Here is a 17,275-nt window from a genome sequence, read left to right as displayed (position 1 = left end):
TGGGCTTTTTGGTAGCTATCTGAATTGATTTTGTTGATTGTCAAAGCCAAGATTGTTTTTGCTTGGCGGTAAAAATAGATGTATTTTTCTGTGGATCCATCACTGTAATAGCATATTTCACACTCTATGTTGCTGGGGGTTCTTTGACTTTGGAAATTTTTTGTTTTTAAATTTGTATTTGAAATGGTTTGTGTTTTGCTTTTGTTTTTTTAATTTTAAATGGCAATAGGTTTGGAACCTCAATTTTGCTCTCGCTTGCTCTTCTAAGGCTGGGGTTTATTGCCTCATCCTCATAAACGTCTCTTTTCAAAATGAAGTTTCTGTGTTCATTGAGTGAAGGTCAGCTCAATAATAGCAAAACTGTAAAAAACTGAGTGTATACATTTAATAGCACATTTCCCTTGGTTTCCAAAATCTTTTATTTCCTCTGTAACTATTACCATAATCTCTAATTATGCTGTTTGTCTCATTTGTCTGTTTATAATCTGCCTACTCCAACTTGAATGGAAACTTGGTGAAGGCCAGACCCTGTTTTCTCATTCACTGGTGAAGACTCAGCATCCAGAAAACATTTAGTTAGGATTGGTTGGAAAGTTAAAAACAAGCTAATAGAACATAAGTGAATGAAAGAAATGTTTTGACAGTTTACAGCTGTAGAGAAATGGTATCATGGATCTGTCATTCCTCTAGCTATTATGGGATAGCATCATTATACAATAGATCCATGTCCTTCAGAAGGACTTGGAGATAACCCAACTGGGACAAATAGACCTGAATAACTAAATCTTGCACATAAGATTGAAGATTCTCCAGCTGTTCACGTGAATCAGGAAGCCATCTTAAATTTCCACATCAGTCGAGCCTTCAGGGGCCTATAGTCCCAGGGATATCTGCTGGCAACTGAATGAGAGGCCCTGGTGAGAACCACCCAGCTGACCCTCATCGAACACAGCACTGTGATGAGCTGTAGTAGTTAGGTTTTCAGCTGTTAAGTTTTGGGGTAGTTGGTTTACACCGTGTAGGAGAAAGAAAAAGTTGACAATACAACCTACATTTATTGATACTAACGATTTTTCTCTTTCCCTAAGGAGCATACTTTTTTGGTTCCATTGTATATACCAAGCCTATTCCTTGATTATATAAACGCATAAAGACTAGATTATACTTGGAGAATTCATGTTACTAGGAAAAAGAAAAGATGCGTGGGTGTCAACACGCGCTGTTTTTGTTAGTGGGAAAGCAAAGGGGAATTGCGATTTTTGTCAGCAACTGGTTATGACCATGTGGGTCTTGACCGCCCTCTCTCTCCTGATATGATTGCTTGATTTTTCAGAATAAGAATTTGACACACTGATATTATTATTCCACCTTTTGAGAGTTTCTATACCACAATTACTGCAGGTTTCTTGTAGAAATAAATGTATTTGAGGTCAGGACTTATTAAAGGGTGTGGCAAAACCCTTCAGAGACTTGAGAATGTTCAGAAAGTTCGGTCAGTAATCTCTTATCCAGAGAGAAACAAAGTTAAAAATCCAAAAAGGCTGTTTGAAGTTCCACATCCCATTAATTTCTATTAATTTCTATGGCCACAGATGACCAAGTCTTACTTGTCCTTTAACGGCATCTACTTCGGTGCCTTTTCTTGAGACAAAAATTAGGGCAACGAACCGCCGTTAATGTTTAAGACTGAACTTCTGCTGGTCTGTATGTTAAATTTTAACAAGTTAAGCTTGGGTTTTATTAGGAAAGTTCAAGGGGTTTTTACTCTGGAAGGGGAGGGGCTTATATAATAGTTCTAGACATCAATTGAATACACGTGGCTTCACTATTGTGTGGACTTGATTCTCTCTTCCTCTCCCATTCTTCTGTATCCTCTTCCTTCTACATATGTATCATTTTGGTGACTCAGTCTTGATTGAGAAACATCCTTTGGGAGCATCTAACCTATGAGAATTTGGGGAGCTTAGTGAAGTTGAAGTAGCTTTTACTGTTCCAGAGTTCTGCAGAGTCCTGGAAAGGGGCACAGCCTTCATTAAAAGTTGGACAGAAGTCAAAGTGTGGTAGGACTTGGAAGGTCACCTGCATGTATTGTCTATTTGTTTTCTTGTCTGTCCATCCTTTGTCCATCCATACATCCACACATCTATTTAAGAGAAACTGATGATGTCAAACCTCACTGCAGAATGCCGAGGGTTTGAGAGGATCTTGTATAAGTTTATCCCGGTTCTTTATTATTTTTTTCAATTGAAAAATGGATTTTTTTTCCCTCACTTTAAACATAGCTGCCTCTGCCTTTATTTTTCCTGAGAATATTGCCATTCGTGAAATAATATTAATGAAGAGACATGACCTATGCGTAAGGTTGTGTTTAAATATCTTCAGATGATATTCAGATTCTTCTTCCCTGACCCCAATATTAGAAATAATTCTGTTTTTCCTCAAAATTTCTTTTGTGATTTTTGAAAAGATAGAAGGGGTGGGGCACTTGAGTTCTGAAGTCAGTTGGTTATGCTTATCCAAGCCATACTATATTCTGCACATCAGGGGGAAAAGTCCTGCAATCTCTTAACTCCTCTTCCTGGGATCTTGGTGGAAAAAAAGTAGTCTGGAGTTTCTGAGCCAGATTTGTGCATAGAGACTAAGAGGGTGAAGAGTTCTATGCCAGCAGAATTTTGTACATAATGTAAACAAAGAAATTACATTTTAGAAAAGAATGAGGCTTGCTTCTTATTGATGTTTGCATACTTACTAAATAATGCAACCCCATTGCTTATAAAGTTCATTTTCATGAGCTCCAACGTAGGAATTGTTTCTTGGCTTTATAGACACTTAGGGAAAACATTATAATTGAGATCATCCTTAAGTACACATAACTTACTAATTTACTAATTGCGCCATTTGGGGAAAGAGTAGTGTATCACGAATCCCGGGTTCTTGATTCACAGTCAGCCAGGAAGAAAGTCATTTAGTAAAACTGAGTTTTTCCTCAACTCATGGAAGAATTTACCTCATGACCAGAAAGTAAGACAATATTAAAATTGAGGGGTGCCTGGGTGGCTCAGTCGTTAAGCATCTGCCTTCGGCTCAGGTCATGATCCCGGGGTCCTGGGATCGAGCCCCGCATCCAGCCCCGCATCGAACCCCGCATCGGGCTCCCTGCTCTGTGGGAAGCCTGCTTCTCCCTCTCCCACTCCCCCTGCTTGTGTTCCCTCTCTCGCTGTCTCTCTCTGTCAAATAAATAAATAAAATCTTAAAAAAATAAAAATAAAAATAAAATAAAATTGAGCCGTTGACTAAAAACCAGAGAAGAGTCGAGAAGTGTTTACTTCCATTATGCCATGTGTCGGTCGGAAGGAAACGGACCTGCACCCCCAGCTCCTCTCCTGCCGGGCCTGTCAGAGGACAAGAGCACACCTGTCCCTGTGTCGTCTCTCTGCTGAATCCTTCTGCCAGGACTACTGAACATCATCAGTGGCCCATTAGCATAACCAGCGCCCCTACATGAATGTCTTCTTCTCTTCTCCTATGATTCCTCGTGAAGCCTTCAGTCCCTGCGCATTTCCTGTGCTGTTTCTTGAATCTTCCCATTGGCAAAGGTGAATCAGCAGTTGTGCCCTATTAGGAGCCCGTGTGCGGAAGACAGAGGTGTCTAGATCCCACTTGAACCTTTTCTATTACCTGCTACCTGCATAACATGTCTTAAGCATGTAGATTATCTGCTGCATTTTATCCAGAGTTTACTTCTGCCTTCTCTCTTCAATAAATACAAACTTACAAATTATTGAGTATTTTTACTGTGAACTCTAGAGGTTATAAAAACATGGAATACAGACTCCAGTACTTCAAGAGTCTTGTCATTTCACTGTGAAAAGAAAACCCCTATATAATCAGAGATTGCTGGTGTGAGTGCTGAAGAGAGGGAGCAGGGAAATGCTGGCCTCTGTGAAGGGAAAGTTCGAACAAATGCACAGCGATCCCAGGATTCATGTTAGGATCCCACATGTGATACATTTATGTAGCTTCGCGGCTGTTCCTCCCCGAAGATACAGACAACCCTTCTTCTCCTCCACCTAAGTTTTGCCAACCGAATGCTCTGATTTTTTCCTACCTTTCTGGTTTTGGCCTACTTCCCTCAGACTGATAACTTCATCTGTTAGTTAGCTTTTGCTGCCTAAAAGCCACTCTCAAAACTTTGTGGTTTAAAAACACAGCTATTTATTAGATTTATGATTCTCCCTGTCCTCCGTTGGGGCTGAGCCCAGCTGAGCCACTCTCTGGTTTCATGTGGGGTCACTCATGCCTCCGTGAACCATTCTGGGTCTGCTGGGGGCTGGAGAGTCTGGCATGGCTTTAACTGGGACAGCTTTGATGTCTTCAATGTGGTCACTCATCTTGTAACAGGTCCCCTTCGCTTTTCGCATGGCCACCAGGAAGGATGACAAGAGAAAGAGTGTGGGAGGTGTGGGACTGGAGCGCTGTCACTTCTCTTACCTTCTTAGGGGCCAAAGCAAGTCACCAAGCCAGCCGGAAATTGAAGGGGGGAAGGAATAACCTCATAGCTTGATGGGAGGAATTCCAAGTGCCCTGGGTGTAGGGAGCAGTGGAGAATTGTGTCCATTTTAGCTTCAAACACCTCTGTTTAATGACCCCAAATCTTGCTAAGACTGTCAGATTTACACAGTATATGCTGCCCTTAGGCATTGTTTAACTTTGGGGTAACAAATGGCACCAGACAGAGTGTTCACTGCCAGATTGTGGAGTGACGTGAGGGGTGAAGATGTTAGCGTTTTACAGACATGAAAAAGATTTGAGATGGGAAATAAGATGATGCAAAAATTGTAGGAAGAATTCACTTGTGGGTCTGAGCAGAAAGAAACCTGAGATCCACACATCCAATTGTCACGGGTTACTCCTATGTGGATGTCACTGTAATTTCCGTATTTCTAGAACTGAAGTCAGTATTTTCATTCCCTAACCAAATTTCTTCCCGTCCTGCTTTTCTCAGGAAATGATCCTACCATTTGCTGTGTAGTCTGAGCCACACATCTGATGGTTCTTGATTCTTCTCTCACCATATTCACTCATTGTTACTAACAACAAATATTTAGGATGCCTATTATAGATCACATCCTGTAGTTTCTCCTGTTCCCGCTAATCTAGACCACTGTCTTCTCTCCTTCATACAGCTGTCTCCCAATTAATTGGTCTTCATGCTTTCCTTCATGTTCTGTAGGACCCCCTGTGACTTCTTAAAACTAAATGTTCATTTAATTGGCATCCAATGACTGAATTTCTACTATGTGTTAGATTCCGTGGATACAAAAATCAATAAGGCAAAATGACTGCCTTCAGGGACCTTTATCATCTGGTGTGGGAGACGTGTGTTTTAAAGAGATGAGTTGATCTATGATACAGTAGTTAGGAGTGCTATGAAGAAAATGAAGTCAGAGTCAAGGGTAGAGAGTGGCACAGAATGCTATTTCAGATAGATGGATTAGGGACAGCCTCTCTCTGGAGGTAATAGTTGAACATCAGAGAGGGAACCGTGTGGATATCTGAGGAAGTGTCAGAGAAGAGCAAATAGCAAAACCTTGGGATAGGAGTGGGATTGGGATGGAAAAGGGTGTTTAGTGGAATAGAATGAGTAAGAGATCAGGGGGATGGTTTCACGTTAGGCCATGGAATGGACTTGGTATATTATTGAAACTGTGAGGGAAAGTCACTGGAACTTGAGAATGATTGAGGATGTTTATTGAGAATACATCTGACTTAGTTTACAATGATCACTTTACTGCTATATAGAGAACAGACTGTAGAGGAATAAGAGGGGATAGTAGATTGAGTCACTGTGTAGCCCTGAAGATGGTGGGAAGAGGTGAGGTTTCAGAGTTCTTTTGAAGGATCTGCTGACAGGTGTTTATAGAGAAGGAGAGGAGCCACAGATGCTATGAACTTGCGTGGGGGATGTGGAAAACCCTGGGTATGAACAGCTTTGTAGGAGCCAGAAGGGAGAAATCAAGTGTTTTTCTTGGGAATTCAGTTTGAGATAAGGGTTTTTTTTGTTTTTTGTTTTTTAAGATTTTATTTATGAGAGAGAGAGAGAGCGAAAACATGGGGAGGAGCAGAGGGAGAGAGACAAGCAGATTCTGTGCTGAGCACAGAGCCTGACACGGGGCTCAATCTCAGGACCCCGAGATCATTACCTGAGCCGAAACCAAAAGTCAGATGCTCCACTGACTGAGCCACCCAGGCTCCCCCCAGTTTGAGATGCATTTTAGACATCCAAACCATGTTAATCCCTATCTTAAAACCCTTCAATGATTTTACATTGAATTGTGATACAGCTCAAACAAAACAGACATGGCTTGTAAGAACATTTATGGTCTGGCCCCAGCGTACCTCTGCATTCTTATCTCATTCCACTTTTTCTCATCCCTGTCCCCTCTCCCATCTGTATCCTCCAGCGGTACCAAATTTCTTTAAGTTCCTTTACCGCTCGAATCTCTCTTTGATTATTCTTTACCCTCCCCCCAAATGAGCACATCCTCTCCATCCCTTGCTTGCCCTCTGGCTCTGTGAGCTCCTATTTGGGAGCTCAGTTGAAATGCCATTTTCTCTAGGAAGTGCGCTCAGCCTTTCTTCTCTTGCCCCTAACTAGGTTCCATGTTCCCACCATACCCTGGCAACTCTTGTTATAATGCTAAACAGGTGTCTTGTGAAATTGCTTGTCAGTCACACAGACAAGACTTGAAGGACTTGAGGGCAGGGAACAGTGTCCAACCCATAGAGTGACCAGAATAGAGTAGGAGCTTGATAAAACTATTATTTAAATGACAGGGGGTTAGATTGGAAGCATAAGACGGGTTAGAAAGGTAAAAAGTCATGGATTGGGGCCAACAGCCAAGGCTCTGTGAAAATTGGAGGCAATGTGGCCTAACGATAGGAAGAAAAGAGAAAGGGGCAGAGGTTTCAGATCCAGGCTTCCAAAATCTGACTGTCTTTAGACCTGATGTATTCAAGAATGGTGTGAATCCTGGCACTGCAGTGGGCTATACACGTCAAGTGAAACTTGGTCTTAGTGTCTCGGAAATGTCTAGTGAGTTTTAGGGATTCAGGTTACCCTTTAGCTACGACACCGGATGATAGAGCTGAAACGAGTTCTCCGAACACTGAGATAGGACATGTAGACATTCTGTAAAGGAGAAAACATTTGTTTGTTGGCTTCTTGGGTAAATATTTTTAGGACTGAAAGTTTCTAATTCAAGACGTGTCGGGGGCCTAAAGATGTGAAGAGGATCCCACAATTTACACATGAAAGAAATGTCCACTCAAATAAAGGCACGGACCGTTCAGTTATCCTTCGGCTCTTCTGCCTCAATTCTTCTTTTTTTTTTTTCCCCAAGACCATATTTTTTTAGAGTGGTTTTAGCTTCACAGTAAACTTGAGAGGAAGTTACAGAGATTTCCCATATGCCTCTTGCCCCAACACCCTCATAGCTGCCCACGTTCTTGCCATTTCCCACAAGAGTGGTACATTTCTTACAGTTGATGAACTTGCACTGATGCATAATCATCCCAAGTCCATGGTTTGCATTAGGGTCTCCCTCAGTATTGTACATTCTGTGGTTTGGGACCAACATATAATGACATGGATCCACCATGAAATAACAAAGAGTATTTTCCCCGCTCTAAAAATTCTCTGTGCTCCACTTATCCATCCTCTCATCCCCAACCCCTGGCAACCACTGATCTTTCTACTGTCTTCATAGTTTCGCCTTTTCCACAGTGTCCTGTAGTTGGAATCAAATGGTGTATAGCCTTTTCAGATCGGCTTCTTTCATTTAGTAATTTAAGTTTCCTCCATGGCTTTTCATGGCTTGAGAGCTCATTTCTTTTTAGCACTGAGTAATGTTCCATTGTCTGGACGTATCACAGTTTGTGCCATAACCTACTGAAAGCCATCTTGGTGGCTTCTAAGTTTTGGCATTTGTGAATAAAGGTGCTATAAATAAGCATCCATATGAAGCTTTGTGTGTGTGTGTGTGTGTGTGTGGACATAAGTTTTCAACTTAACGGTAAATGCCGGAGAGTGTAACTGTTGTATGGCAAGAGCCTGTTTAATTTTGTAAGATACTGTCAAACTGTCTTCCAAAGTGGCTGCATTTCGCATTCCTACCAGCAGTGAATGAGAGTTCCTATTGCTCCATAACCTCACCAGCATTTGGTAGCGTCAGTGTTCTGGATTTTGGCCATTCTCATAGGTGTGTGGTGGTATCTCATTTTTATTTGCATTTGTCTGCTGACCAATGACATGGAACATCTTCCTGTATGCTTATGTGCCCTCTGTATCTCTTCTTTGGCGAGGCGTCTGTTAAGGTCTTTGGCCATTTTTTAATGAGGTTGTTTTGTATCTTTATTGTTGAGTTTGAGTTCTTCGTATATTTTGGACGTGTCCTTTATTAGATGTGTCTTTTGCAAATATTTTCTTCCAGTCTGTGCCTCGTCTTTTCAATGTCTTGATGTTATCTTTCATAGAGCAGAAGTTTTTAATTTTAATGAAGTTCAGCTTTTCAGTTATTTCTTTGGTATCGTATCTAGAAAGGCATCATCATACCCAAGGTCATCTAGCTTTTCTCCTATGTTATCTTCCAGGAATTTTAGTTATGAATTTTGTATTTAGGTCTCATCCAATTTAAGTGAATTTTTGTGAAGGATGTAAGGTCTGCATTTAGATAGACTTTATTCACGTGCATGTCCCATTGTTCCAGCACCATTACTATCTTCGGTCCATTGTAGTGCCTCTGCACCTTTGTCAAAGATCTTTTGACTACACTGCCTAAATTTCTTGATCCTCAGTTATGAGTAGAATTTTAGGAACTGGATTTCTTCTCATTTTCCTCTATCTGGGCATGTTTTGTTCCCCACAGCCTTTCTCCTTCTAACATCCACTGTTTCCTGATGTTTCTTTGGTGTTATGTGGGACATACTTGAGATTATGTAACTGAGAAATGATCCTCTGTCAAAATTATGTTATAGGAGATGTGAACCATGGTTCTGGAAGGGTTGGAATACTGGTATAAATGTGTGGAGTAAAAAAATGTGTGATGATTCATAGGAGGCCATCTGACCAATGTAACAGAGAATAGTTGGATACTGTTTTCTACTCCCATACCTCATCCCTCGTCTCTAGACCCACAGCCACAAAGGTAAAATATTCAGGTCATCACAACTATCCTTACAAAGGATCAATTGCCCCTTTGTCTGACCTGCCTTTCCAGACAATGAAGAAAACCATTATCTTATTATTTTGTAGTAATCGCTCTCTCTCTCTCTCTCTCTCTCTCTCTCTCAGTGTTCTTTTGTAAACTATTGGGTACACTTATGCCTCCTATGACTGTGCTCTCATCAACAACAGGACTTAATAACACAGCCATTTCTTATGTACTTTATCTTCTTTAATCTTTATGACAATTCTCTCTGCATTCAAACTACAGATCAGTTTTTAAGAATTTAGGGAACTTAACAAAGTCAATGTAACTGGAAAGTAACAAAGATGGAATTTAACCTTTCTGGTTCTCCCAGCTGTAATAGTTGCTGTGCTGAATTTTGTGTTATTGAAACATACTGGGCTTCCTTGGAATTTCTGGAAAACCTACAGACTGAATAATCATCCTTGAATAAGTGGATGTTGGATCTCTTTTAACCAGGGGCATCTTTTTTTTTTTTTTCATGTGTGTGATAACAAAGGATTTCAGGTCCATCAGAATGACTCATAAATAGAGTAGTAAATATGTTAGGACTTCCCTGGCTTAATTGAGATTTTCAAAAATCTATGAAGTCATCTTTGGTTTTGGAGTCATAGAATCTCTATTTCATGTATGCCATGAAGAGCCATCAGTTTATGGCCTCACAAAAGCCCAAAGTCCAATAGCTCTAGGTAGCCTTGAGAAAGAAAGGTTAAAGAAAGACCTTTTCCAAATAGACTTAAGAAGAATTAAAATGACTGAAACTGTGAAGGGGACAACTAAGCCTAGGTACTTACCAGTAGTTCCCAAGTACTGAGAAGCAGATGTCAGACCTATTTGAAGGGACAGCTTCATCTTAAATGGAGCAAGGCTAACAGTGGAGTGAGCCATTTCCTGTGGTGTTTTGGATCTGCCTTCTGAGAGCTCATGAGAACTTACTATTACAGATTCAGGAATTTTATGGAGTGTGATAGTTTAAAACTCACCATGATGTGTGTATTTACACCATGGAAATTGGCAAACACTACAAATAAGGGATTTTTTTTTTAAAGCTTATTTATTTTTATATATATATTTTTAAGTAATTTCTATATCCAATGTAGGGCTCAAACTCACAACCCCAATATCAAGGTCATATGCTCTTCCGATGAGGCAGCCAAGTGACCAAAAGGAATTTTCTTTTTTTATGAATTGAGGGGTGCCTGGGTGGCTCAGTCAGTTGAGCCTCGGATTCTTGATTTTGGCTCAGGTCATGATCTCAGGGCCATGAGATGGAGCCCCATTTTGGGCTCTGCACTCAGTGTGGAGTCTGCTTTGGATTCTCTTTCTCTCTCTGTCTCTCTGTCTCTCTCTCTCTCCCCCTCTGAATGAATGATTGAATGAATGAATGAATGAATAAATAAATAAATAAAATCTTTTAAAACATTTATTTACCAGCACATCTTCGGCTATTTAGCAAAGAAGTGAACTCTCTGTTATTTTAACTATAAAAAATAGAAACTTTGCAATTTCCTAAAAGATGTGTTAGAATAAGTGGAATTAGGAAAAATTAGGTCCCTTAAGTCTTACTCACCTGTATTCTACCTTATCCCTTGAATGCATTGATTACAGTGCTAAGGCAAGTGAGATTTGTGATTTGAATTTCTTTATTGGGGCTATATTGTCCAACATCTACTCCTGACTTTGCACATGTTACGGCTTCCTCTAAGCCTCTTCTGTTTTAACTTTTAACAGAAGAGTTTCCATAACCCTGTGGTCTGGTGTCAGACTGCTTCCTTTAGAATCCTAATTTTAATATTGACGAGCTGTGTGAACTCTGGAAGGTTACTTCAGCTGATTAAGCCCCATTTTTTTTTTTTATCTGTTAAAAGCAGATGATAAAAGTACTTCCTTCAAACAGTTGTTCTGAGTCTTAAATGAAGCTAGACCACATAAAGTAATTAGTCCAAGGCTTGGCCATGGTTAAGGATCTTGTAGGTGTCAGTTCTATTTCCCGTAGGGGGGAGTATCCATTCTGGTTTGTTGTTGTTGTTGTTTTCTTTTTTTTTTTTAAACATTTTATTTATTTACTTGACAAAGAGAGAGAGTTAGTGAGAGCAGGAACACAAGCGGGGGAGTGGGAGAGGGAGAAGCAGGCTTCCTCCCGAGGAGGGAGCCCGATGTGGGACTTGATCCCAGGACCCTGGGATCATGACCTGAGCCGAAGGCAGACGCTTAATGACTGAGCCACCCAGGCGCCCCTGTTGTTGTTGTTTTCAATTTCTTACATCTTTTGGACTCCAGAGTCTACAAAGAATTTCAAGTATATATACACTTATACTAAGTTGACTAGATATGTTTTTTAATTTGTCCATAAAACAGAATTTTTGTGTATTCTGCATTCTTATTAACAGTGTATACTCAGAGATGCAGTCTTAGGAGTCACTGTATTGGTGATAACAATAGGTGTTTTCAATGTTAGTGGGCTGTTGACAGCGTATAAATTGGCAGTCCATTGAAGACCTTCAGAACTTGGAGATGCTTAAAAAGAATGACATTGAGAATTACCCCCCACCTGTGCCTCAAGAAAAGGTTCATGAGAATGTAACAAAGGTGTTTATTTTTAGTATCAACTGTTCTTTCATTGAGCGAACACTGTGGTGTGTTTATGAAGACACAAGAAAAGCAGACACACCCAGAGTGGTTTATTTTTTTTTTAATTTTTTATTATTATGTTCAATTAGCCAACATACAGTACATTATGAAGGGTTTTTTTGTAATTTTATTTTTATTATGTTCAGTTAGCCAACATATAGTACATCATTAGTTTTTGAGGTAGAGTTCAATGATTCACTAGTTGCATATAACACCCAGTGCTCTACACAACACGTGCCCTCCTTAATGCCCATCACCCAGGTACCCCATCCCCCCACCCCCTCCCTTCTGTAACCCTTAGTTTGTTTCCTGGAGTCCAGAGTCTCTCATGGTTTGTCTCCCTCCCTCTCTGATTTCCTCCCATTCAGTTTTCCCTCCATTCCCCTCTGGTCCTCTGTGCTACTCCTTAAGGAGAATAGCTCATAACCTGGGTATGGAAGAGGCCATTTCCAAAGTCCACAGAGCAAACTCTCAAAATGCATTCCTAAAAAGAATAAAAGCTCTTATGGATTAGGAATGGGAGACCTAGGTGGCAACCATTGTTTCTGCAGATATTTTCCATTTTGTGTCCTTTCTAAATATTTAGTCCCCTGTGCGTAGACCATCATTGAAAATATAGTACCTTATTCCGAAACGAAGGTACGTACATTTACTATAAGTATTTATGTTGCACATACCGTGCATGTATGTGGTTTGCATCATCTTCAGATATGCTGGAAGGGTCTGACTGGCCTCTTGTGTGAATACCAGTCTATGGACTACATATGTGGGAACACATTTCCGGAAACTAGTCTGGAGTTCCAGCTCTGGCCGAGATCTTCTCAACACTGATTGATTATGTCTGAGGAAATCAGGGCTAAGCTATGTTCTTTTTGCCTTTGGGTGATGCTGTAACATAGGTTCCTGGTCAAGTAAATAGAGCCCAGTTTAAAGGCCATTTCAAGGACGCAGTTGAGGAAGTGATTAATTCATTCTCCTCTTTGGTCATTGTTGACTGGCGTCAGTATATTCTGTAGTCTTTGCTCTCTGGATACCTTGGGTGTATGAAACAACCACATCAGAAACATGTTTGGAAGCCTAGACCACTTGAAATGTGGTCTAAAGATCCCATTCTAAAGATCACATTCAGAATTTAGGATTCTGATTTAAGGGTCCTCTGGCCTTATTACTCATTTGCAGAAAACACCTCAGGCCCTGATTTCTTTTTCTTTGGGAATGTTGGCTACTTGCTATATTAGATTATCCAAAGGAAAGCATCAATTGGACATTTCCCCTCCTTCCCCTCCCATGTTGGAAGATGAGAAGAAAAAAATACGGTACAAAAATATTTAATCTGCTAAAGTCAGATTCAACAGAAGCAGAGGTGGAAGAAAAAAGCCTAATTGCTTCACTTTTAACACACATGTTTTCCATAGACAGCTGGTTTTCTTCAATTTTCATAATTACAATTTCAGGAAGCGTCCCTCCACTTCAGGATGGTTATCCCATTTGTGGGTTACCCATTTCCTGCGCATTTCCTTCCTCCAGCCCACCTCTTGGCCACATTAACATTACTTGATGTCACAAACGATACCACAGGTGGCCAGAACAGGTTCTGAGAAAGGGAAAATGACATGGAAACCAGTCAAGTTTGCTTTGTGTTACATCAAAGTATTTGGTGAGGAGAGGCCCACACTCTTGGCCAGAAGGAGACTTCTGGAAAACATAGGCCTTTCGGAAATCTACACTGTTTCTTTCATGAACATCTCCATTAACCAAGCATTAGCTGGCTAGATATCTCTGATGAGGTCGGAACAGTGAGCATCATAGCCGTTGTGACCTTTGAAATGAGGCTGAGGATATGCCCTCACGCATGTGATCGATCAGTCAGCCGGTCTTAGGTTAGACTTGGTTTAATGCTTAGTCTTAGAGGGGCTTACAATCAATAGGGCAAGATTCACACACAAGATTCAACAGTCAAGAGCCGTTCAGCAGAATTTATTAAGTAGGGGTTGGACTGTATAGGACAGAATATGTGTGTGTGTTTGTCTGTCTGTATCCTTGAGTTCAGGGATAGGGAGGAGACCGATGAGTCAGATGAAGGCCATGAGAAGTCTTTGTGAGGAGAGGTGTAGGGGCTGAACTGTGCCTGGGAAACTAGGGAGAGGTGGAGAAAGTGGAATTTGGGTCAGTGTCATAGTAGATTGTGTGTGTGTGTGTGTGTGTGTGTGCGTGCATGCATGTGTGCAGGGCCGCAAATGCCAGAAAGAAGTCAAGGAGGTGAGAAAAAGATACAGATGTTCAGAAAATATATAAGCCCCCATCCTCTATGAAATTGATACTACCTGTGGTCAAAAATGGCTACACCCTTTGTTAGAATGAATCCTTGAAACTATGAGGTGTGTTGATAACATTCAATGAAAGGCAGTCTCATTTGGAGAATAAATTTACAAATTCCTGTCAGGGGCTGTTGGAGGTATCTGTCTCTTGTTAGCATCGGATTTGGATGGATGAAGTTTGGAAAGAGATGAGCTTCCACTTATTTAGGTTGTAGTTAGAATAAAAGCCCAGTCATGCCTACAAAGCCCTGGATGGTCTGTCTGACCTCTCTTCCCCTTCTAACTGGCTGTCCTCCAGGCCATTCTTTCCCTCATTCCCTGAGCTTCAGCCACACACCACCTTCTTTCTCTGTCTTCAGTGTGCTAAGCTGTTGCCCACCGTACATTACCCTGGCATTTACTGTGTCCTCTACCAAGAAGACACATCTCTAGGCTCTTGGGCAGAGCAGCTCTTTGTCACCAGTCCTGCATCAGCTCTGACTTCACTCCCGGAGACCACAGGCTCCACCTCCCATCCCCCGAGAGTGGTCTGCTCCAGTCCCTTGGCATTCACCATCCTGTCACCCTCTTTCATTCCTTAAAAACCCAAGGAGGACTCTGAATGGTATTGCTGGTTTATTATCCGTGTCTCCCCTTCGGAGGGGTCATTAGGACGGGAACCTTATCTGCCTGCTTACCGTCATACCCCAGCGTGTAGTAGGTGCTCAGTAAAGTGTATGTTAGATGAGTCCGTGGCAGTGGGGTCTCCATTACGCTCAGGGCCTACAAAGCTCGCATTCTCTCCCCTCTCCTGAGGAGCTGAACTGTTACAAAGGCAGGAAGAAAATGGAGAATGGTACGATCTGGGGTGGCCCATGTTACGATGGCATTATGTTACAGCACGTCTTTTTTCCTTTGTTCCTCTACGAAGTCTTAAGAACTTGGGAAACAACACCGCTCAGAGGGATGTTTCAAAGAGATGGACTTGGAGGGGGCCGTTGTGTGGGTTGGATGGATGCGAGTAGGTCAGGAAGAGCTGATGGGTTCGTGCATTTCTTGCTATGCTTCTATGTTGTAGCCATTGTGGAATGACATGACTATGACCCTAACGAGTTAAGATCCGATGTTTCTCCAGTCTGCCCTCTGAATCCTTCACACACATTTCCTGTCCAGACTTGGTTCCCTTCTTCGTTCCCTTCTCCGAGTACCGCTGATTGAGTATGCCTGCCCCCTACCTATCATGGTACGATAGCCGCGGCTAATTCAGCAAAAGAAGTTTGATGAAACTGTTACTTCTTCCTCCTTCGTGGGTTTCTGTTGGTAGCACCCCCTCTGGCTGACCCTGCCCGAAAGCTGCCTGAGTTCTCAGTTTGGGCTAGCTTGGCTTCCAGGGGCCTGGTTAAGAGATGATCCAGTGTGTGTTCTGCAGTTGCCTAGTTTGGGTTTATAAATGAAACGTTCCAATGCTTGCTTCTGTGTCATTAATACGTGCTGACAATAAAATAATACATCCCTTATTGTGCTGCTGGGATGGGATTTATTTGACTCTATTTTTTTCAAAGGATCTATGGCGTTAGCACAGGGCAGAGCAGGCAGAAGACTTCTGCTTGCTCGCCTTCCCCACATGCACCCTTCCTGCCTTCTCTTGTTACTATGCTAGAGACCCATGCTTCTGCTCTGCAGGCCACCACCACATGTCCGTTAACGTAACCCGTTATCTGCACAAGAAGGTGATTTGCCCATCTTCTGATCATTAGTCATCTGCACCGTCTGATTCTCCCTCCTCCTTCCTCAGCACTGCAGTGACAACACACATCCCTGCCAATCAGACATGAACATCGAAGGAGCCTGGAAGAGAGGCTACACGGGAAAGAACATCGTTGTGACCATCCTGGATGATGGCATTGAGAGAACCCACCCGGATCTGATGCAGAACTACGTGAGTGTGTGCTGTGCTCGGAGCCCCCTCCATCCTGGGAAGTAAGGGGACGCGTGTGAGGACTGTCAAGAAGTGGGGTTACTACTGAAAAGGGTAGCCAGCAAATACAGTAGGCTGTGCGTACCGCTTCCATCTTACAAAACCTTGCACCCTCTGAGTACAGGGAGGTGAGCTACTGCTTTCAACTTGCAAGTGCCTTTGATGTTCTGATGACAAAAAGCAAGTGATAAGGCAGCAGAAACCCCACCCCCACCACCATCTGCTCCTGATAATGACCACTCTTCTCAACGACTCATCCACAAAGACCCGCCACACACTCTGTTTCTCTTGTGGAGAAAGCGTACTTAGAACTTTTCTCAAGTTTTTCTACTGGTCTCTTTCTCTCTTTTTTTTTTTTTTTTTTTTTTTTTTTTTACTCCCCCTTTTCCAAGGACAATAGTGATCAGCCTCCTACTAGTCCTAGGAAGCAGTCAGTTCCCTCTCTGAAGGAGGAACTGTGATTCCAGGACTCCAGGAGGAGGTAGGATGTAGGATGAGCCCAAGACCACAGAGCCCACGGAACATGGGGGTCAGTTTCTGCCCCTTGGGCCTCTGGGTTCCATCTACCACTGTGGTATCTACTGCCTAGAAATGTGCCAGTGATCTCTCTAAACTCTGCCCCCTCCAAGCTCATTCCTTCCATTGGCTTCTCCTTTCTAAGGTCACTTGAGAGGGCCATATTATCTCTCAATATGCCATTCTCTGTCAGCTCCAAATTTGTGTTTCCTAACACCTTAGTGTTCTCTCTAAAATACTTCTTCTCTTATAAGGAGCCTGCAACGATCCCCTATTATCTGCAAATACAACTCTGATTCCCATGAGGGCTCAGCAGAAAATCCTGTGGATCCCACTCACACCCATGTCTTCTGACTTCCCCTCAGACCTCTTTTCTGGTGACGACTGTTTCCACCCAGGAACACTGATATCACCGCGTGCCGCTTTAACAACAATCGCTTTTCCCCCTCATCCTCCTCTCTTCCTTCCTGATTCCTTTTAATTCCAAAATTTTGGCCGTGTCGAGGGTCCCTAAATTATATTTCATGTTGGTATTGAAAAAAATTTCTCTTAGAATCAGTGATTTTCTAGCCGCTTACAGTTTCCTCTCCTATCCCTGAAAATAC

General features: G+C 42.0%; 1 protein-coding gene across 4 annotated transcripts in view; it reads left to right on the top strand.

Annotated features, from left to right (window-relative positions):
- The window catches only part of PCSK5 (proprotein convertase subtilisin/kexin type 5), a 463,938-nt gene that overhangs the window by 109,711 nt on the left and 336,952 nt on the right, over positions 1–17,275 (top strand). For all 4 annotated transcript variants that reach the window (XM_035029028.1, XM_035029027.1, XM_035029029.1 and 1 more), the window contains exon 4: positions 15,972–16,115. In XM_035029028.1, coding sequence (XP_034884919.1) covers positions 15,972–16,115 — 144 coding nt within the window. The remainder of the gene's footprint in view (positions 1–15,971; positions 16,116–17,275) is intronic.

Source organism: Mirounga leonina, unplaced genomic scaffold (assembly GCF_011800145.1).
Source record: "Mirounga leonina isolate KUSES-001 unplaced genomic scaffold, KU_Mleo_1.0 Mir_224, whole genome shotgun sequence".
NCBI classification, from domain to species: Eukaryota; Metazoa; Chordata; class Mammalia; order Carnivora; family Phocidae; genus Mirounga; species Mirounga leonina.
The sequence above is the reverse complement of the archived record's forward strand: the minus strand, read 5'-3'. Positions and strand labels throughout refer to the sequence as shown.